The 22,165-nt window shown below is 43.8% G+C and overlaps 1 protein-coding gene across 1 annotated transcript in view; it reads right to left on the bottom strand.

Moving 5' to 3' along the window:
* The window catches only part of LOC135509499 (low-density lipoprotein receptor-related protein 5-like), a 64,250-nt gene that overhangs the window by 12,482 nt on the left and 29,603 nt on the right, over positions 1 to 22,165 (bottom strand). Inside the window, exons 7-10 of the mRNA XM_064930219.1 lie at positions 21,155 to 21,551; positions 20,700 to 20,871; positions 572 to 788; positions 75 to 364 (exon numbers count right to left, since the gene is read on the bottom strand). Coding sequence (XP_064786291.1) covers positions 75 to 364; positions 572 to 788; positions 20,700 to 20,871; positions 21,155 to 21,551 — 1,076 coding nt within the window. The remainder of the gene's footprint in view (positions 1 to 74; positions 365 to 571; positions 789 to 20,699; positions 20,872 to 21,154; positions 21,552 to 22,165) is intronic.

Below are 22,165 nucleotides of genomic sequence, written 5' to 3'. Positions count from 1 at the left end.
ACCCCCAAAATTATACATGGAAACTCAAATTAACAATGACTAGAATAGAATGACAGAAAAGCAGTCATCCTCACCTTGGTGCTAACGTCAGTCCAGTAGATCCTGTTCTCGGAGACGTCAAAGTCGAGGGCGGAGGCCTCCTTGACCCCGGTGAGGGGGATGGCCACGTCGTTAGAGTTTGTGCCGAGAGAGATGGAGCGGATGTCAGCCCGGTTGGTGAAGAGCAGGAAAGCCTCGGGCACCACGCATGTCCTCATGTCACTGAGCAGCTCCAGGCCCATGGGACAGGCACAGCGCAGGCCCTGGGGCCGGTGGAAACACAGGTGGCTGCAGCCGCCGTTGTCTTCCGCACAGCCATTCGTGCCTTTTGGAGAGAGAGAGAGAGAGAGAGAGAGACACTGTCAGTTTCTCTGCAGTAGACAGAGTTCTGTTCTCTTCAAGTGTGGACAGTTGTGGATATCCATACATGAAAATTAGAAAACATTTACATGAGTATTCGTAATTATTGTATACTTCTACTAAAAAAAGCTGTGTGCAGCCTCATGTCAAACATTAACATTCTGTCTCCTACCGGAGGTCTCTGTGACTCTGGTGGCCTTGAGACCCATAAGGTCAGGCAGCTGATCGATGATGATCTCTCGGACAGCGTCGGTCTTGTGGACCCTCTCGATGCTCCGTCTCTGCCAGTCCGTCCAGTAGATGTAGTCGCCCAGCAGCGTGAAGCCAAAGATGTGGGGAAGCTTGTCCTCCAGCAGGGTCACCCTGTTGGAGCCGTCCACGTCAATCACCTGAGGGAGAGCAAGGAGGAGGGTTTAATCGTAAAAAAAAAAATGGGCAACCCAAGCGGTAGCCTGTGCCATGTATGAAAATAAACAGTTTTATTTCAACACACCTGGCGCAGTAGGGTGATTTGCTCAAGGGCAAAATGGTAGGAACTGGCAACTAATAGGCATTCTCAGTGTGCCAAGTATGAGCAGAGTTTTTGATTTATCCTCAGGCTCTTGTTCTGTTAGACACGCATCCACTCACACCCCATAGATGCTGTAGGCATCAATAAGAGTTATGCAATCTAGTACTTGATAACCTGGGGTAAATAACAGGCGAGACCAGGTTTCTGACAACTGAATACATTGCACTGACAGTGACCCTCACATAATATTTGTTGAGTTCACCAAGTGAGTACTAATTTCAAGACGTTCTTGCTGCGTGTATTAAAGCCAAATCATGGAGACATTTCAAACCAAGAGAAGTCCAAACTGCAAACAGACAAACTATTGATTTTCATAGCTTACCATTAACCATGGCGCATAACTGAATATCTCCATCTAGGAAAAACATTGTGGGAAATCCTTATTTGTATCAGGTTTAAAAATGAATAAATGTGACAGTATGTGATTCCTGTCACAAGTGTTGCATTACAGAGTGGGAGGAAAACTGAAGTACACGGATGTAAGAGTAGTGCCAAAGCATGCTTCTCTTTTACGGTGCAGAGAGAGAACTGAAACCGAATGTTCCTTCCTGGGAAGTGAACTGTGCTTATTTCAGAAAAGACTGCAATTACACTGGACAAATCCTAGACTACCCGGCATTACCATTACACAAAACTGTGCCTCTGAAAATAGCCTTTTTTTCTCTCCTTTTTCTCCACAAACTGGTGTCAGCTCCAGGATATATTTCCGTCTGACCGAAAATTCTGGAGTGTGGCATCTTATGGCAGCCACTACTACGTGACTTGGTGAGCATATTCTGCTCCAGGAGAAACCAAACGCTACGCAGATCAGCTTGCATGGAGGTATCAGTGGGTTCACGTGGGTGTAATTCAGTCCATGCAACCAACCAACCCACCCTAGGTCTTCATTTTGGTGGGAGACAAACTGAAGTGGTTCAGACACGCAGTATCAAAAACATGTTTTAAATGGCCTGCTCTGGATGAAAAACAAGACGTTGTCCACAAGCACACAACCCTACAGGAATTGAGCACAAAAGGCACCAGTACACCTTTATGTCCTGTTCAAAGCAAGTATTTAACATAATGGCAACTTGTACTTCTAAGATCCTGTGCTCATACAGATGACTTTGGATTGCTCGAGTTGAGGCAAACTTAGGCCCATTCAGCAGTTATCGGCTGACGTGTAGATTTGTATTTAGACATTCTGCCAGGTGACGGCTATAATAATGTAGAGTATTGTTTTACCGAGAAGGAGCTCTTAAAAACAAAGACTTCCTGTACGATGTGGTTCCCATCTCGAGCCCTTCCTGTGTGGAGCAGAGCAGAGCGTGCAGACGGAGATTGGGTTAGGGATTGGGGCTGCTGCCCTGGAGGGGAGTCCACTTGATTCATTCCTGAAATTCAGTCCCTCGCTTCCTACAGCTGGTGGAGCGACTGACTTCCTCCCTCTCATAATATAAAGAAAAACGGGGTGCATTGCAGGCAGCACACTGAGGGGGACTGGCAGAATTTGACACCACAGAGAAATAGTGTCGCTTTTGAGGAGGAAAAAAAGGAGAGAGGGAAGATAATCCGGTTCACTAAACTGCTCTGACCACATGGCTGACCAACTCATGGGGTGGATTGGGTTCACTTTACACCCAGCATTCTTTATTGGACATTTGTCCCGTGTGACAAGGTTGTCCCCACCACGGTTTCAGTAAAAAGCTGAGCGATAAGGCTGGAGAAATGTTAAGTCAAATTCACAGACAGAGCTTGGGATGTAAAGAATGACATCAAAATGATAGTTAATCATGTTGAGGCTATGCAGTGTTTGTAAACAAACACTGGCGTAAAACCAGCTCATGTTTTATGTTCTGATGGGGTACTACAGTTAAGCTAAGATGAGGAATTTATATGTTATATTCTTCAAGAATCAACGGGTACATATCAATTTGTAAGTCCAAAAATGGATGTAGAAACTGCAGCTAGACCTTTTTTTTTAAAGGGGCAAAGCACAACTCAAGCCACCCAATAAGACTCAGAGTGCAAAGTCTTAAAAGGGAACGAGCAGAAAGTTCTTTTTCACACCAACTTGTCTTTGAAGTTGAACAGTGTATTGAAGTGCAGTAACACTGTGGGGGAGAAGGTGGGTCATCTCTGGGGCGGGTCACGTGATGCTCAACAAAACAGGTTTCTATAACAGCCACAGCTAGCAGAGTTATAATACCTCAACTGAACTTCCCTGGAAGCTTCACTCAACGTGTGTGGTATTCCAAGTTCCATGAATGTTATGATTCCCTGTTTGGGGGAGACAGATCATTTTAAATGTGTTTCCTGTCTTTGGAATGTAAATATTTGTTATTCTGTAGTTAGGCCTTACTAGTGCGTTATCTTGTCCCAATTAAAATATGGACGACCAGTTATGCTTCGGAAGCAGACTTTCGACTTTGGGTTCTAACAATCTGTACAGAACACTGGGAGTGTTGTTGAACACAGGATGGGGTTGATGTTTGTCTCATGGTTTCCTAGGAGTTTGGCATGAATTCTTTCCACTGGTGTAATTAGACATGTTATTGGATGGCATACCTTTCAAAACGTCTGTTTCCCCCTTTTGCTTTCAGTGGACAACAGGACATTGTTCAGGCGCTCACCCGCGTATACCACCAAAATCCCAGCAATGGAGGAAACCGCCACAACTCTGGGATGATTCCTCCCCTCTACCTTTCCCCCCCCCCCGCAGTCTAATCCAGGTAGGATTACTGCTCTGGAGTCATGTTCCTCCCTATCCTGACAATTCCACATAATCCTTTGATGCGCTGCAAGGCGAGCGGTGTAAGTGTGCAGCTTATCAATTTTTGGCCCTGGATTCCAGCGGCACGGCCTCACTTTCTCCAGGTTAACTCCTTCTGGGGCCGGCCTGGGAGTGGAGGGGGGGGGGGGGCCCTAGACAGCAGGCTCGGGTAAACGCATGGCTGCCAGTGCATACTGGACCCTTTTGTGTTATTAAAAACGTGCCAGCTGCCTAGGTAAATTAGCCCAGAACAAACCTAAAGCAGGCCTCTGAGGTCATTCAAACATATGCCACAGGGTGAAGTGTTGAAGGAATTGACCTCCCCTTTCCACAAAAAGGAAAAATCTTGCAAACAAACGGACTCAAAACACCCAAACACACATTTTTGCTAAACAAAAAAATGAATGTAAAGAGTTGGCAATACAACAAGTAAGGTTTGTTAAATAAGTTGGATCTGGATCATATTATGCTAGATCTAGAAATGTGGATTCCACAGGATTTCGGAGCAACAGAGAAAACACATTTTGATGGCACTTCTATGAGCAGAAATCTTTTCCAACCCTTGGAAAAATAAAACTATTTTATTGAGAGGAAAACAAAATATGAAAGTCTCATCAGCAAGTCAGAGAAAGAACATTTTTAATTTATTTAACTAGTCAAGTCATTTAAGAACAAATTCTTATTTACAATGACGGCCTACCCTGGCCAAACTAACGCCGCTGGTCCAATTGTGCGCTGCCCTATGGGACTCCCATCCCCAGCCGGTTGTGATACAGCCCAGGGTCTGTAGTGACGCCTCTAGCACTGAGGTTCAGTGACTTAGACTACTGCGCCACTCAGCAGTCCCTGCTTGGCGGGCTTCAATGCCAGACAATTTTAAATATGCTATTTGTGCCTCAGTGTCACTGAGATGCCATACAAATTCTGTGGGCAAGGGGCAGTGTGACAACGGGCCACATGGCCTCCAAAGACCAGTCTCTACTAGCGAGCCTAAAGCTGCTCTTGAGTATGACCGAGGCCTGACCAACACAGAACAGGCCATTTCACTCCCACATTACACTAGATTAACAAAATCAGGAGTGACACATTTATTTCTTACCACTTAGTCTCTGAATTACAAACCATCATTCCCTACAGACCCTGGCCCTTTAAAATGTCAAGCACCAGTTTATTCTAATTTAAATAATTAGGCTATAAAGCCAGCGTTCTGCAGAAGTTAGATAGATTTGTAGTAGTGGGAGCTGGGATGCGTTTTCCTGGGTTTGTTACTCATCATATTATTGGCTCAGCTTTGGGATCACCATCAAGATGCATAACCTTGTGGACTGCATTATATGGAGAAGTCTAGGAGAATTGCACAAATTCAAATCTCCACACGAGCGAGCTCCCCCTCACCACCTCTTACCTGCCAGATCTGACCAATTACCCCACTCCCGAATACAGCCCCCCCTCAGGCCGCTTCACACGAAACAACCTCCCTATTCACCAATGGCTTTGAAATATTATAGGGTTTCGCTTGAGGTTTGGCCAGTTCTTCTGAAGGCCCGACTCGGCAACAAATGATATTATCTTTTTATCTGCCGTTTTCTATGTAAGGCCAAGAACAGCGCTGCCTTAATTCAAACAGAATGTCCATACTGCTTTTCTTTCCCCCTCCAATTCTCCTTTATGCCCCCCCCCCAAACAATGTTCCATGCACTTTCCACCCCCAACTCTCACTCACCCTCCCTTATGAAGGTTACCCACCTCCACAGGAAATAAGCAGGAAAGGAGGAGAAATGCTACATTCTCAAATACCATTTGAATTGTGTCACCCAATATACAACGTTATGCTTCTGTTTGAAGCCTTTAACAAAATTTGGTTTAATGGACTACTATTGGTCATATGATCACATTCTTGTTTAAGACTTAATCTGAACATTTTAATTTGCTTATATATGTTGACGTTTGGTCTGAAGACCATCTTAAAAACAAAAATGGTGGATCTGAGTTGGTGTCATGTTTACAAAATATCTAAATAGAAAAGTTAAATATCAATTCCGCAATTCATAATTGGAACCGTCCTCTGCAACTCAACAGGAGTCTAATGTGATGCAGAAAACAATTCAAATCAAATGTTATTTGTCACGACTCGTAAAGAACAGGTGTAGACTAACAGTGAAATGCTTATTCACGGGCCCTTCCCAACAATGCAGAAAGAAAATGACGAGGAATAAATACACAATGACTAACGGGGCACCAGTATCGAGTCGATGTGCAGGGGTACAAGGGAATGGTAAAGTAACTAGGCAACAGGATAGATAATAAAACAGTAGCGTAAGTGAAGAGTCAAAATGTTGGTGCATTGATGGTTCATGCAGATCGCACTAATAGTTAAAATAACTGCTCGGACTGAGTGATTAACCAAAACGGTTATTTTGGTTTTTAAACTAGTTGATCGACTTCGGTTCAATTATTTAAATTCCTTTTTCTCCCTGTGAGTTCAATGCGCACATTTGTACTGCATTTTCTCTAGAGATAAATGCCCGAACTGTGCAATGTATTAAGGGGTTGTAGTTTCCAACAGGCCAATGTTCCACATGGTAACGTAAGAATTAAGTGATGCAGAAAATGGTGATAATTAACTACAATGACCATAATCCATTGTGCAGCTACTTGGCCGGTCTTGGTTTCTTTCACGCCTCCTACTAAGAAGAATGCGCGATCAAGGGATACAGAGAGCAGTTGCTTTGAGAGGTATTCAGCAGTCATGAAAGTACGCGTTATGTACTTTGAAATACTACTTACAGTTATCGTCAGACAGCAGTTATATAGAAATTATTAAACAATTAAGTCATCAAATAACACAACTGAAATATTTTATTAAAGTAAGGTAATGCGAATAACTGATTAATAAGGGATCAATAGTTATGGGCAGTCACTACCGTTATGCGTTCAACCCACATGATACATGTAATGTGAAAAATAAAGATTTTTTACAAATCAAACTTAAAACAGAGCGGGGTAACTTGGGTGGCTAGATTCTTTGACCATTTTTATGGCCTTCCTTTGACACCGCCTGGTATAGAGGTCCTGGATGACAGAGCTTGGCCCCAGTGATGTACTGGGCCGTACGCACTACCTCTGTAGCGCCTTGCGGTCGGAGGCCGAGCAGTTGCCATACCAGTCGTAAATTTGAGGAGCAGAGGGCCCAAGCCAAATCTTTTCAGCCTACTGGGGGAGGAGGGGGGGCGTGGTCATGTTCTCTTCACTACTGTGAGGAACTTGAGGCTCACGACATGCTCCACTACAGCCCCGTTGATGTGGATCGGGGCGCGCCCGGCACTCCGTTTCCTGTTGTCCCATGATCAGCTCATTTGTCTTGCTGATGTGGAGGTTGTCGTTCTGGCACCACACTGTCAGATCACAGACCTCTCTATATAGGCGGCATCGTCGGTGATCAGGCCTACCACGTGTGTCATCAGCAAACTTAAATTATGGTGTTGGAGTCGTGCGAGGTCACACACTCATGGGAACAAAGACTACAGGACGGGACTAAGCATGCATCCCTGTGTTTAGGGTCAGCATGGCGGATGTGTCGTTGACTAGGCCAGATTTTCCAAAGGGGGGGGGGGGGGGGGCGAGCCTTGTTACGCATTTCTGTGTGTGGACTATTGCTGATCTACAGTTGTTGCACAGGTGACACGCTGGTGAAGACCGAGGTAAAAAACGGATTTCAGTTTCCCTGCATTAAAACTGCAGGTCACTACGAGCGCCACCTCTGGATGAGAATTCTCATGTTTGCTTATGGCCCTATACAGCTCGTTGAGTGTGGTCTTCGCGCTCGCGTCGGTCTGTGGTGTGAAATAGACGGCTACTAAAAATATAGATAAACTCTTGGTAAATAGTAGCAGCTTATGAGGTATTCCAACTCAGGCGACCAAAAACTTGAGACTTCGGTAAGATTAGTGATCGCGCAGCAGCAGCTGTTAACACACCCTCAGCACATACAGCTTTTCCACATAGTACAGTAACCGGAGAAGTTTAAATTGTGGATTATTGCATTATATAAAACGGTCATTTTCTAGCGATCATTTGGTTATAAAGGTGTACCTTCAAAAAAGGTAGGATTTATTTCCTAGCAGAAGGAGACTCATTAGCGCCACAGGTTCAAGTTGATATATTGTGATATAGAGTGCATTGCACAAGTCCATATTTTCTTTATAGCAATAAACATTCTTGTTCCATATGGGCATAGTCCAACACACACACACCCAGACAGAGCAACAGAACCAGATAGGGTCTAGCTTCAGCTGAACTCTTGATCCACGGAACTTCATCTTCTCCTGATCCCTGCAACTCACCAGGAAATATGGGGAGCTGGTGTCTGGAGAGGATCACGGACAATAAATCTCACCCACCCGTCTATAAACATTGAAGTATTCTCCAACCAGGCCTGCCAACAGCAGGTCCAGTTAAGCCAAAACATAATTACATTTACATGGCGGAACGGCTTTCACACGCAAAGACAATCCTGCTGATCCAGTAAAACGCACGACTTGGGTAACAAGAGCTTGGGGCTCATTTAGGCTGTTCATTCAAAACTTAACCTCTTGAAGCTAGGGGGCAATATTTTTATGTTTGGACAAATAGCGTTCCCAAAGTAAAACGGCCTATTTCTCATGACCAGATGCTAGAATCTGCATATAATTGACAGATTAGGATAGAAAACACTAAAGTTTCCAAAACTGTAAAAAATATTGTCTGTGAGTATAACAGAACTGATATTGCAGGCGAAAGCCTGAGGATAATGCAATCAGGAAGTGGCTCTTATTTTGAAATCTGTGTTCCTATGCGTGCCTGTCCTTCAATTAAAGGAATATCAACCAGATTACTTTTTCTGTGGCTTCCCTAAGGTGACAGTCTTTAGACAGTTTCAGGCTTTTTAGAAAAATGAGCGTGAAGGATCACATTGCATAAGTGGAGAGGTGGGGGCTCTGAGTGAGTTTGTGCGCAATTGAGTAAACCGGCCATTGTTCCTCCCGCTGTGGAAAAAGCTGCACACTTGGTTGGTTGGTTGGTTGATATACACACACACACTTTAAAAACTACCTGAGGAATGATTATAAAAAACGTTTGACATGTTTGTGGACATTATGAAAACTATTTGGAATTTCCGTCTGCATTGTCGTGACCGCTATTTCTGAACATAACGTGACAAATGTCGGCATTTTGGGTATAAAAATAATCTTTATGGAACAAAAGAAACATTTGCTGTGTAACTGGGTGTCTCGTGAGTGAAAACATCCAAAGATCAAAGGTAAACGGTTAATTTGATTGCTTTTCTGATTTGTGACCAAGCTTCCTGATGCTAAGTGTACATAATGCTATGCTAGGCTATCGATAAGCAATCCAAGCGTTTGTGTAAGTTCTGTGTAAAGCATACTTTCAAAATCTGAGACAGGGTGATTAACAAAAGGCTCAGATGTGTTTCAAAATATTGCACTATTTCATGAATATGAACATTTTCTAGTAATATTATTTGACTGTTGCGCTATGCTATTCAGCGGTTGCAGATGGAAATTATCCCGCTACAGGGATTGGTAGCGTCAAGAAGTTAAAGCAAAGACTAGTGTAAACAGTATACAAAAACATTACCTTTATCTACTACGTCAGTCAATCGTTGAGCCAACCTGCACACACACGATGCAAAAGTGATGGGGGGGGGGGAATGAACAAAAATCAACCCGCCAAGCACCATATTCAAGGACAATGTAAACAAAAATGTAATGTACAGTGCCTTAATTATTCACACCTGGACTTTGTCCACATTGTGTGTTAATGCCTGCATTTAAAATTGATGAAATATGATTACGGGAAGGTTGCGAGTTCAAACCCGAGCTGACAAGGTACAAATCTGTCGTTCTGCCCCTGAACAGGCAGTTAACCCACTGTTCCCAGGCCGTCATTGATAATAAGAATTTGTTCTTAACTGACTTGCCTGGTTAAATAAAGGTAAAATAAAATAAATATGTCACTGTCCTACACAATACCTCATGTCAAAGTGGAATTATGTTTTTAGAAATGTTTACAAATTAATGAAACCTGAACAGCAGAAATGTCTTGAGTCAAAATTATTTAAACCCTTTGTTATGGCAAGCCTAAATAGGTTTAGGAATAAAAATGTGCTTAACGAATCATAGTAAGTTGCATGGGCTCATTCTGTGCAATAATAGGTGTTGAACATGATTTTTGAATGACTACCTCATCTCTGTACCCCACACATACAGATAATTGTATGGTCCCTTAGTCGAGCAGTGAATTTCAAACAGACTCAAAGACTAGGGAGGTTTTCCAATAACTCAAAGGGAACATATTGGTAGATGGGTAAAACAAATAGAAAACGACATTGAATATCCTTTTGAGCATGGTGAAGTTAATTAATTACACTGTGGATGGTGTATCAATACACCCAGTCACTACAAAGATACAGGCGTCCATCCTAACTCCATTGCCAGAGAGGAAGGAAACCACTCAGGGATTTCACCATGACGCCAATGGTGAAACAGTTTAATGACTGAAATAAGAGAAAACTGAGGATGGAGCAACAGTTACTCCACAATACCAACCTAATTGACAAGAGTGAAAAGGAAGCCTGTACTGAATAAAAACAATCCAAAACACACATCCTGTTTACAAATGAGGCATTAAAGTAATACTGCAAAAAAATGTGACAAAGCAATTCACTTTTTGTCTTGAATACATAGTATTGATTTGCCCCAAACATAAACGGAGTACCACTCTCCATATTTTCAAGCACAGTGGTGGCTGCATCGTGTTACGGGTATTCTTGTCATCGTTAAGGACTGGGGAGTTTTTCAGGATGAAAAATAAAACCGACTAGAGCTAAGCACAGGCAAAGCCCTAGAGGCAGGACAATAACTTAAAACAAGGCCAAATCTACATGAGTTGCTTACCAAGACAATGAATGTTCGAGTAGCAGAGTTAGTTTTGACTTAAATCTGCTTAAATCTATTGCAAGACTTAAATGCTTGTCTAGCAATGATCAACAATCTATTTGACAGAGTTTGAAGAATTTAGAATATACTTTTTTTTTAATGGTCAAATATTGTACAATCCAGGTATGCAAAGCTCAGACTCACCCAGAAGCACTCACAGCTGTAGTCACTGCCTAAGTTGGTTCTAACATGTATGGACTCAGGGACGTGAATACTTACATAAAACGCAATATTTCATTCAATACATTTGCAAAAATGTATAAAAACAAGTTCACTGTCATTTGGGGGCATTGTGTGTAGATGTTTAAAAAAAAATTTTTTTAATCCATTTTGAATTCAGGCTGTAACAAAATGTGGAATAAGTCCAGGGGTATGAATACTTCCTGAAGGCACTGTACATGAAGCTAGGAACTATAACAGGTGCTTCTGGTCTTCTCAACTGGGCTTAGAAAGGACGGTCTGAACAGGTTGGCTGTCTCAGCGATGTCTTTGAACGCCACGCAGGCCTATTTGCCTGTAAATTCCAACACAATGTGGTCTTTGGGATACATATGGGATGCATTGCGAACAGACAAGTCGACAGCTGCTGGCAACTCCTCACCGCAACACTGCTATGGAGAAGAGAGATAGACACAGCACAATCATGTTAATAAGCCACAAACATGGCCAGAACAGGAGCAGAGGAGCTCGCAGGCCCCCTGCCTGCTGACAGATGTGGGACAGCAGTGCACATCCCTCAGGAAATGAGACATTGTCATGCAGCGCAGCGCTGGAGCTGGGACGAAGGCTTCTTCTGGCTGAATATTACTAGACCAGGCAGTCTCAGTGCTGGAGCTAGGGAGGAGAGCCAGACAGCACTCTGTAAAGGTTATTGTTAACCTTTGAAGATGCCGATCTCATCCTCCCCTCTAGCAGGGCTGTAACGTCAAAAAGAAAAAGACGTTCTTGTTGATTCAAGACACTCTCCAATTCTTCTTTCCCTTTCCTTTGTAATTTCCAAAGGTGCACCGCCACGAGCCATCAAGAAGATGAGCGGTTACCGGCGAAGTCTCCTGGAAAATTGCAAGACACCTAAACACTTAGGCTAATAGTTCTCTTCCCGGCAAAACATTTGATTAACTTAATGTATTGGAGAACCTGGGAGTTTAATAGGTCTAACAGCTGTTTACCATCAGCCTGAGCAGACATCTTTAAAACAACTAACATTGATGAAGGCAAAAAGCGACACTTGCCACCAATGAGTCTTCCGACACCTAGATGTGTTTTCGAATACAGCTTTGCCCATGATGTACGGCCCAAGTGAGTGAAAAGTTGGACGGCAGAGTACTGGCCGATGGGGGTGGAAAATATTACGAAACTCAGGTGTGTTTTATTCCCCTCAAATGTGTATCCTTACTCAGAGCTTGGCACATCAAAGTTTAAGACATCACTGTAGAAGGCAACAGCAACAAACCGTAGTTACCAGGCAAGTAACTGATTGGCTAAGTGAGATAAAACATAGCAGTGAAAACTAAGCAGCCAACAAGGCCAGCACAACACGCTTGTACAAAGACTTACTGGACACCTCTGAAAATGAGATGCATGTCATCATCCCCCTTTATAAAACCAGGGAGTTCCACAGTAAACGTGTGGATAACCTGTAAGAAGAGCAGAGCATTCAGCAGGCTTCATTCCAGAACATTGTGACCGAATGAAAGCACAGAAATGGCAATGATGGCAGATGAATCCATAGCGGAAGGGGGTTTCTTATTTCCTACAATTTGAGTTGTGACTCGAGGTGGTTTGATCTTACTGACTGTGAAGTTGGTTGGACAAGGATTAAGAGAGCGAGTCTGTGTGATTCAACTCAGCTGTTAAGACTGATCGGCCACAAGACTATGTGTGCGAGGTTGTCTGTTGAGTGGCTGAGTGCTCTATGGCTTACTCTGCTGCTGTCCCCCCCCCCACCGTCCTCCATGTGAAGAGGCTTGAACGGGTCACTTATACTGAGACTAAAGCTGTCATTAGCATGGCCAATGTTTTAGAGAGGGGCCCCTTGTTGGAAAATCCTCTGCAAATCAAGTTTCACGGCTCAAGACGGCAACAATGTGGCGAGGGCATCTGAGCGACGCTTCAGGGGAACATTAAAGAAAACATTATTGATCCCTTTCAGACGAGGGGTTTCAGCCAGCATCCATCAGCACCACGGCCTTCAGCTGGTCAGACTCAGATCTCAGGCCTAAATAAAGACTTTCTTTCACAGCAAGGCTTTTCATTGTGGTGGTGAAAACAGCCCTGGTTGCCACTACCTTGGCTGTAATGTACCGAAAAAACTAAAGTAATCAGATGCACTTAAGGCTATTCATTGTTGTTTGTGCTCTTTCTCCACTTTTTATAGAAATAATAGACCACTTCACATAATGATTTATTTGACAAACAGGCAATTCAGCATTTATTTTGTTCATTTTGCCCAAGTTATTTTAATGAGATTCATGGCTCAGCAGTAAGCCATAGACCAAGAAAATAAGTTACTCACACACAGGTTCAAAGTTGCCTCTACTCTTTTCTCACCAACACATAGATGGGTATTGGGTACAGCTGCTGAGATCACAGGAGGTCTTTGAGGTTCAGTTCTGAGAACCAACACCCAGTTCCAGAGAAGCTCATATTTTTCATTCCGCTCATATTTTTCTGGAGGAAATTCGATCACCATACCATTTACTTTCCTCTACCTCACAAAATGTACCATATGGAACCACACTCTACACACATGGCAATGAAGAGTGACTAAACGCTCCACGGAAGGAGAATCTGCATAATTGTACAACAAAGCATGAGTTTCTGTATAGAGGACGAGCACATCAGTCAGATGAGTTATCCTCGGGATCTCACCAGTTATTGGGTGAACGAGGGGGTGCAGCAACATCAGAGGATTTCACAGGGGGGGGGGGGCGAGGTTGCAGGGGGAGTCAGATTCCTCAAAGAGGCTAAAACACATGGCGAGAGACTGAAATAAAAGACCACAATTCCTTTACTGTTTAAGGAAAAACCTTCCAATCCAAGTGCCAATAACTTAGCCTTCTTTCAGACATGCGGGTCCCGAGATGAAAGAGGACCTTCTTGGACTGGATTCAAAACAGAGCTTTCAACAGCACATTTAAAAGAAAAGGAGGCAGTGGACTCAGATCAACATTTCAGACTCCACTGTATCTCAGCAAAAGGCCGACTTGGTAGCTCGTCAGTAATGAAAAGCTTCGTCAAAAACATTAAGAAAACGTTGTCCCTACTATTTTGTCTTAATAAATACTCTGATAATAATTAATCTAATAGTATTGCAACTTCACTTCAGAACACAGATATGGACAAAGGAAAACAAATGACTAATTTACTTAATTGAATGTGCCGGACTTACTCGATTTGCTCAAAACGCAAGCAATGGAAAATGCCATCTAAAAATATTTCTCCACTTTGAATGAATGTGAAAAGGCACAACCTCTGGAGATGGCTTAGGGGACTTTCAAACCAGAAATCTTAAAACACCAGAGTAAAAGTGGTATAATAGCATTAAACATCCCCAGAAACATCTGATGATATACATCGAGTCAGATCCACACTCGGGATGGGAGTTTGAAATAATTTTACTATTCGAATAGTATCAGTCATCTTTGGTCGGATATTCGAAATACGTGTTTGTTTTTTTTTAAACGTTTTTAACCAGAGCACTGCTGTGCGATTGGGAGGCTGGCACTATTGCTGCAGGTGTTGAGGTCATATGGGGCAGAGTGTGTAGCAAGCAGCGGATACAGTCACGGCTAGCTAACTTGAGGCAGCCAAAGTTATTCATCATCCCATATAAGCTAGCTGCACTTTCTCCTCGACCCCATTCAGATAAAACATCCTACCTGTTGGTTGCTTGTTGTAACCGACCTCTTTATTTCGCTAACTTCATTCCATTCAATCTTGCATTGAGTTAGCGAACTCGCACATCAAGCCTGTTTGCCACTTTGATTGGCCAACATAAACAGGCTACATATGTGATGGCTAGTGGTGAGATACTGGTCTTTAATGGGGAACACAGTGCATGGCATAAAAACTACACTGCTCAAAAAAATAAAGGGAACACTTACACACCACAATGTAACTCCAAGTCAATCACACTTCTGTGAAATCAAACTGTCCACTTAGGAAGCAACACTGATTGACAATAAATTTCACATGCTGTTGTGCAAATGGAATAGACAACAGGTGGAAATTATAGGCAATTAGCAAGACACCCCCAACAAAGGAGTGGTTCTGCAGGTGGGGACCACAGACCACTTCTCAGTTCCTATGCTTCCTGGCTGATGTTTTGGTCACTTTTGAATGCTGGCGGTGCTTTCACTCTAGTGGTAGCATGAGACGGAGTCTACAACCCACACAAGTGGCTCAGGTAGTACAGCTCATCCAGGATGGAACATCATTGCGAGCTGTGGCAAGAAGGTTTGCTGTGTCTGTCAGCGTACTGTCCAGAGCATGGAGGCACTACCAGGAGACAGGCCAGTACATCAGGAGACGTGGAGGAGGCCGTAGGAGGGCAACAACCCAGCAGCAGGACTGCTACCTCTGCCTTTGTGCAAGGAAGAGCAGGAGGAGCACTGCCAGAGCCCTGCAAAATTACCTCCAGCAGGCCACAAATGTGCATGTGTCTGCTCAAACGGTCAGAAACAGACTCCATGAGGGTGGTATGAGGGCCCGACGTCCACAGGTGAAGGTTGCGTTTACAGCCCAACACCGTGCAGGACGTTTTTCATTTGCCAGAGAACACCAAGATTGGCAAATTCGCCACTGGCGCCCTGTGCTCTTCACAGATGAAAGCAGGTTCACACTGAGCACATGTGACAGACATGACAGTCTGGAGACCGTTCCGCCGTGGAGACCATTCTGTTGCCTGCAACATCCTCCAGCATGACCGGTTTGGCGGTGGGTCAGTCATGGTGTGGGGTGGCATTTCTTGGGGGCCACACAGCCCTCCATGTGCTCGCCAGAGGTAGCCTGACTGCCATTAGATACCGAGATGAGACCCTCAGACCCCTTGTGAGACCATATGCTGGTGCGGTTGGCCCTGGGTTCCTCCTAATGCAAGACAATGCTAGACCTCATGTGGCTGGAGTGTGTCAGTAGTTCCTGCAAGAGGAAAGCATTGATGCTATGGACAGGCCGGCCCGTTTCCCAGACCTGAATCCAATTGAGCACATCATGTCTCGCTCCATCCACTAACGCCAGTCTGTCCAGGAGTTGGCGGATGCTTTAGTCCAGGTCTGGGAGGAGATCCCTCAGGAGACCATCCACCACCTCATCAGGAGCATGCCCAGGCGTTGTAGGGAGGTCATACAGGCACGTGGAGGCCACACACACACTACTGAGCCTCATTTTGAAGTTGGATCAGCCTGTAGTGTGGTTTTCCACTAATTTTGAGTCTGACTCCAAATCCAGACCTCCATGGGTTGATAAATTTGATTTCCATTGATAATTTGATTGTCAGCACATTCAACTATGTAAAGAAAAAGTATTTAATAAGAATATTTCATTCAGATCTAGGATGTGTTATTTTAGTGTTCGCTTTATTTTTTTGAGCAGTGTATATTGAAAAGTGTTTCATTAAATTAATAATTTGATATGTCGTATCTGTGTATGTAACAATGTCACATGGATATTTTAAATTTTCAAAAAGTATTTCCAGTGTTATAATGATACGTTTTTCCCCCTTATTATTTGAATACTTGAGTATTCATTCTTTGCATCACTTCATATATTCAAATAACAGCGCACATCCCTAAGCCACACATGCCAATGCACGATAGCTATATGCAAAGTGTGAAGATGACAAACATTTAGGGAAGTGAAAAGCTATCCCCTCACACACTGAAAAATGTCTTCGGACCCAAAAGGCATTTCACAACGCAATAGAAAAGAAAGAATTCAGACAGGCCCAGTCACCAGCACAGAAAAATAGTAGGGGGGGGGGCTGGGAGGAGGGCTAAAAAGCCTCCAGACCTCTATTTATAACCATTCAGCCAGTGAACTGATGCATTACAAATGCCAGAAGGCACTTTTCAAAAACATTTAATTCAAGACCTAATGCTGTCATCTAAAAAGAAAAAAAGGTAGGCAGTAGCAACTAAATGCACCCTTCTTTAAGGAAAAGATGGTCTCGGAATTTCAAACAGCCATTACAAAAACACAAGGGGGCCCTCAAAACAAAAACGCTTAATTATGTTCAAAAACTTTAATGAGAAATGACTGATGTCTGAGCAGCGCCGGGATTTCTCCCCATTAGCACTTCAAGCAGTTCTGTCCCCTTCAGCAGCTAAGTGGGTCCGTGGAAGAATGGCCGGGGCCTCCATTAGGTGAAGCTGAAGAACCCTTGTGAAAAGAGCAGAACAGAACACACTTGTCAGCTGCTGGGAGCCTCTGGAAGCAGGGCTGCCACCAAAGTGGGCATCTGGTGCAGGAGTGGGGGCTGCTGAGAAGGACTCTACAAGGGCTGGCCCGCCACCATTCTATGCACCCATTGTAAGGTCCAGGGCAAGGGTCACGGCAAAAAACACGGGCTAGGGGCTTCCCTTGTCAGTCAGCACATTGGTCAGGCGTGCTGTGCTGTGAGAAGAGGCAGTGCTGCCCAACCCCCTCTGAATCGCTCCACTACCCTTGTTTGGTTTCTCCTCCATCTGCTCTACACAGAGAGAGAGTCAGGCAAGGAACTCTGGGCTGCTGGGTCCAGACTCCAGAGCAAATAAACAACTCTTCACCAGCCACAAAGTTATGGAATGTACGATTTCTGGAAACACTATTGTATGATGCCAATAGCAATTTTTTTCCACCTAAATTATCCGGTAATCACTAAAAGTATTCATCTGGAAATAAACCCAGCATATGATTCCCAGAACTGGTCACTCCCCACTCTCAGGACCTGCACACACAGATGGATTCAACATTTTGGACATCTCCATCTGACAAAGGGCTCTTTCTACTTCTCCGTGTGCCCTGAATCCTTTGCTGTGGGGCTCGAGAGACGACGCAGTCACTCTTTCAGGAAAGCGTCGCCCCACGGCTCTGAGTTGACAACTGATTCAGACAGGAGAGAACGTTTCTTCACTGTGCCCCTGGACAAAACTCAAGGCTCGCTGGAGCCTGGTGCTAGCCAAATCCAGTGCCAGCCCCAGCGAGGGACAGATTCCTGGTTTAAGGCGAGGGGAAAGGGGAGACAGGGACATTACATGTTGACACGTCTGTGGCCTCTCATGGAGCTCAATATCTTAGTGGGAGCTCCCTATTCTCTGCTCATTCATCCCAGCCCGCATGCCCGACTCCGTTAATGATAATCAACACTTTGGCCACAAACAAGCCAGCTTCAGAGCATTCTAGCTAGGCAGGTAAAAATTATTTACAGTTTAACCAAGAGTTTTAGAGTGGATTTGTAAATGGATAGTCTTCCCCCTACCTCCCCCCTAAGGGTACTTTATGCTTTCTGAGACTGAACAATACCCCTGCAGGGTGCCAGGCAACAGAGGCGAGCTAAAAAAAAAAAAAAGTGGTTAGGAAACTTGGGGCTGATGAGGCCAGTCAGACAAACTACTCCTAAACGAACAGAAACCCAAGTGAGTTCGCTAACCACAGGTAAAGGCATAGTTATGAGCAGGGGAATAACCAACCAACAGGACACACAGTCACAGAGAAAGAGAAGAGTGAGAAGGGGGAAGAAAACAAAACTAATTCCCACCAAGCGCTGTGTTAAAGCTCATCTGGGAGGTGGCTCCAGCTCTTCCTGTGTTTACATATTATATGGAGCATGTGACTGGAGAAATATGGCCACCGTGGTATTCAACACCCTGGGACCTGTGCATGCAGGTAGGCGATAAATCATAAAATACAGTCAGACCTTGAAGACACACAGACACAGCTCTTCCTGTAAAGATATGATCACCCACAAGCTAACAAAGGAGCAGCCTAGCACAGTTTCCAGCCTCTGAATTATTTTGAGTCTTTCACATGTAAAATTACACCCCCCCCCCCCCCGATAAAATAACAATATTGAGCAATATAAAAAGTGGGAAATTGGGTAATATCAGGGTTTCAAAAAAATTGGCTTTGGACAGGGGCAAGCAGGAAATAAGTACAGGATAAAGTCCTAGCTGTTAGTATCCAAACAATAATAAAACTGCAGTGTGTCTGACAGGAAATCGAGAGTTGCTTGTCCAGGTATTATAACAGCTCTGACATTCCTCTGTAGCTCACACAGGATCAACGGTCAGATTAGGGCTGTAACAGTCATGGAATATTAGATGACGGTAATTGGCCAGCCAAATGACCGCGTTAACCGCAATCATTTTTTAAAACCCAGTCTCTCCTCTCTGCCACTTCTGACTGCATGTGCTGCCATAGAAATGAAAAAGACTGGCGTCCCCATTCAAGTCAATGGTGGCATAATGGGTGGACTGATGGCCGTTGCAAGTGTACCCATAGGAGCAAGGCAATAAGCAAAATACTGTATGTGCTAAAATATGCACCGTGGTTTGTTGATTCAACTCAACTGACATTACAAAAAAATAAATTCCATTGCATGAGCCACATCAGTTAACTTCTTAGGGCTGAAATCCCGTTAACGGGATCGATATGACAGCCAGTGAAAGTGCAGGGCGCCAAATTCAAAACAGAAATCTCATAACAAACATACAAGTATCTTATATCATTTTAAAGGTAATCTTGTTAATCCCACCAGTGTTCGATTTCAAAATAGGCTTTACAGCGAAAGCGCCACAAACAATTGTTAGGTCAGAGCCAAGCCACAGAAAAACAGCAATTTTTCCAGCTAAAGAGAGGAGTCCCAAAAAGCAGAAAGAGATAAAATGAATCACTAACCTTTAATGATCTTCATCAGAATGCACTCCCAGGAATCACAGTTCCACAATGTTTGATTTGTTCGATAATGTCCATCATTTATGTCCAAATAGCTACTTTTGTTAGCGCGTTTGGTAAACAAATCAAAACTCACGACAAAATGTCAAAGTTCCATTACAGTCCGTAGAAACTTGTCAAACGATGTATGGAATCAATCTTTAGGATGCTAACATAAATCTTCAATAATATTCCACACGGACAATTTCTTTATCTTCAGAAAAGCAAAGGAACGGGAGCTACCTCATGTGAAATGTGCGTGATCAGTGCGTGACTGCTGGCAGACCTCCGACTCATTCCCCTCTCATTCAGCCCCCCTTCATAGTACAAGCATCAAACAAGTTTCTAAAGACAGTTGACATCTAGTGGAAGCCTTAGGAAGTGCAACATGACCAATATCCCACTAACTTCAATAGAGGCTGAGTTGAAAATCAACCAACCTCAGATTTCCCACTTCCTGGTTAGATTTTCGCCTGGCATATGAGTTCTGTTATACTCACAGACATCATTCAAACAGTTTTAGAAACTTCAGTGTGTTGTCTATCCAAATATACTATAATAAATATGCATATATTAGCAACTGGGACTGAGGAGCAAGCAGTTTACTCTGGGCACCTTTCATCCAAGCTACTCAATACTGCCCCCCAGCCATAAGAAGTTAACAATTTGAATGATCATTGTACATTAACATGGAATTGATTGTCACAATGACATCTACATTTGAAATCTTTAAAAAAATAAGTTTTGGCGGTTATTTTATTTCCATGACAGGTCTTCATCCATAACATGGTTATAGGGTAATTGTGCCAGCCATAGGTCAGATATATCCTCAGGTTTGGGCTGCCTCTCCTCATCCAAGAATGTGCTCCTGAAGCACTTCTCAACATCCACAGGCAACACAAATACCCCAGACAACCTCAAATGAGGGGAGCGAATGAATGAGAACACAAGTCCCGAGGGAGACGTCGACTCAACTACTTCCACAATCAACAGCAGCAAACCATAATGGGAATATTGTAGTTACTCCATAGACAACTATTTGGTACATAAGAAGCACCAAACTTACCTCAATTTTGTCCGTCTTGGCATCGCCCCAGTACAGCTTTCCTGCTTCATAGTCGATGGCTAAACCGTTTGGCCAACCCAGCGAGGTATTGAGCAGCACGATACGCTCAGTTCCATCCAGGTTAGCTCGCTCTATCTTGGGCTTCTCCCCCCAGTCTGTCCAGTACATGTAACTGTGGAGAGAGACGGGAACAAAATTCAAACTCAACTAGAAGCACAAGCATTTCACTACACTTACATTAACATCTGCTAACCATGTGTATGTGACTAATAAAATTGTATTTGATTTATAGTGTAACTCGAAGTGAAATCATTCAACAGGTGTTTTGTAGAATACATATGGAATGAAGAAGGAATACATCATTTTTGTTGTTGCTGAAATGAGTTAACTTGATTGCTGTGATCAAATAAGAAAACACATTTCTAAATCTATATAAAAAAAATAAAAAAACATACCCATTGACAGGGTCCAGCACAATGGCCCTTGGTTCATCCAAGTTCTCTGAGATCAGAATACGCCGGGAGGTTCCGTTCAATCTGGTAACCTCAATACGGTCAGTGCCAGTATCTGTCCAGTACAGGTTCCGGGCCACCCAGTCCACCGCGATGCCATCTGGGTGGTTGATCTCCGTGGTGACCAGGGTCTGGGCCTCGGTGCCGTCGATACGTGAGCGGCGGATGGCTTTGACCTCGTCATCAGTCCAGTACACGTATCCATCCACAGGGTCGTAGTCAATGGCGATGGCATGGCGGATGTCATCCACCTGAAGGACGATGTCGGTGAAGTCTGGGAGGTCCAGAGAGATTCTCCTCAGGTCAGTCCTCCGGGCCAGCAGCAGAACCTGCTCTGCACCTGGGGAGGTAGAAGTGGACATTAGTGGGGAGAGAGAGCATGCCAGTCAACTGGCATGTGACATAACAGAGCTCATTGGAGACCTATCTGGAGGTCCTACAAAGCCATACCTGACAAACATAAATTAATATGTTTTAGTAAAGACGAACCTTCAGAGGATTATAGTTAGAATACAAGAATTAAGTTACATTTGTTTAATTGGTTTTTAGTTGATGAATAGGCAATTTGTTCACTTATATGCAAACAAAAAGTGAGAACAGGCTTTAGATTAGAAACAAATCCAAAAAACTAAATAATGCCTTTTAAAATATCAGCCTATCAAAAAAACAGTTGTGTATAAATGTTTTCCTGAGGGGACACCTAGCTGCCACGGAGCCTGGTATAAATAGCAGCTGCATTTGCTCACTAGAGCCACACTCTGTGGAGGCAATTAGGTCCAACTTTTTCCTTGCCTAATCTCACGTTTTAGCCATTTACGCTCCAGTGCTCCCAAGACCAGCTGCAGACTACCAACGCCCAATCAGAAGAGGGCATCAATCAAGGGTGACACCAATCAGTAATGACAGTGAAAAAAAACAGCTCTTGGTTTTCCATCAAGGAGAGAACACCACGCC

Source organism: Oncorhynchus masou, chromosome 22, assembly GCF_036934945.1.
Source record: "Oncorhynchus masou masou isolate Uvic2021 chromosome 22, UVic_Omas_1.1, whole genome shotgun sequence".
Lineage (NCBI taxonomy): Eukaryota > Metazoa > Chordata > Actinopteri > Salmoniformes > Salmonidae > Oncorhynchus > Oncorhynchus masou.
The sequence above is the reverse complement of the archived record's forward strand: the minus strand, read 5'-3'. Positions and strand labels throughout refer to the sequence as shown.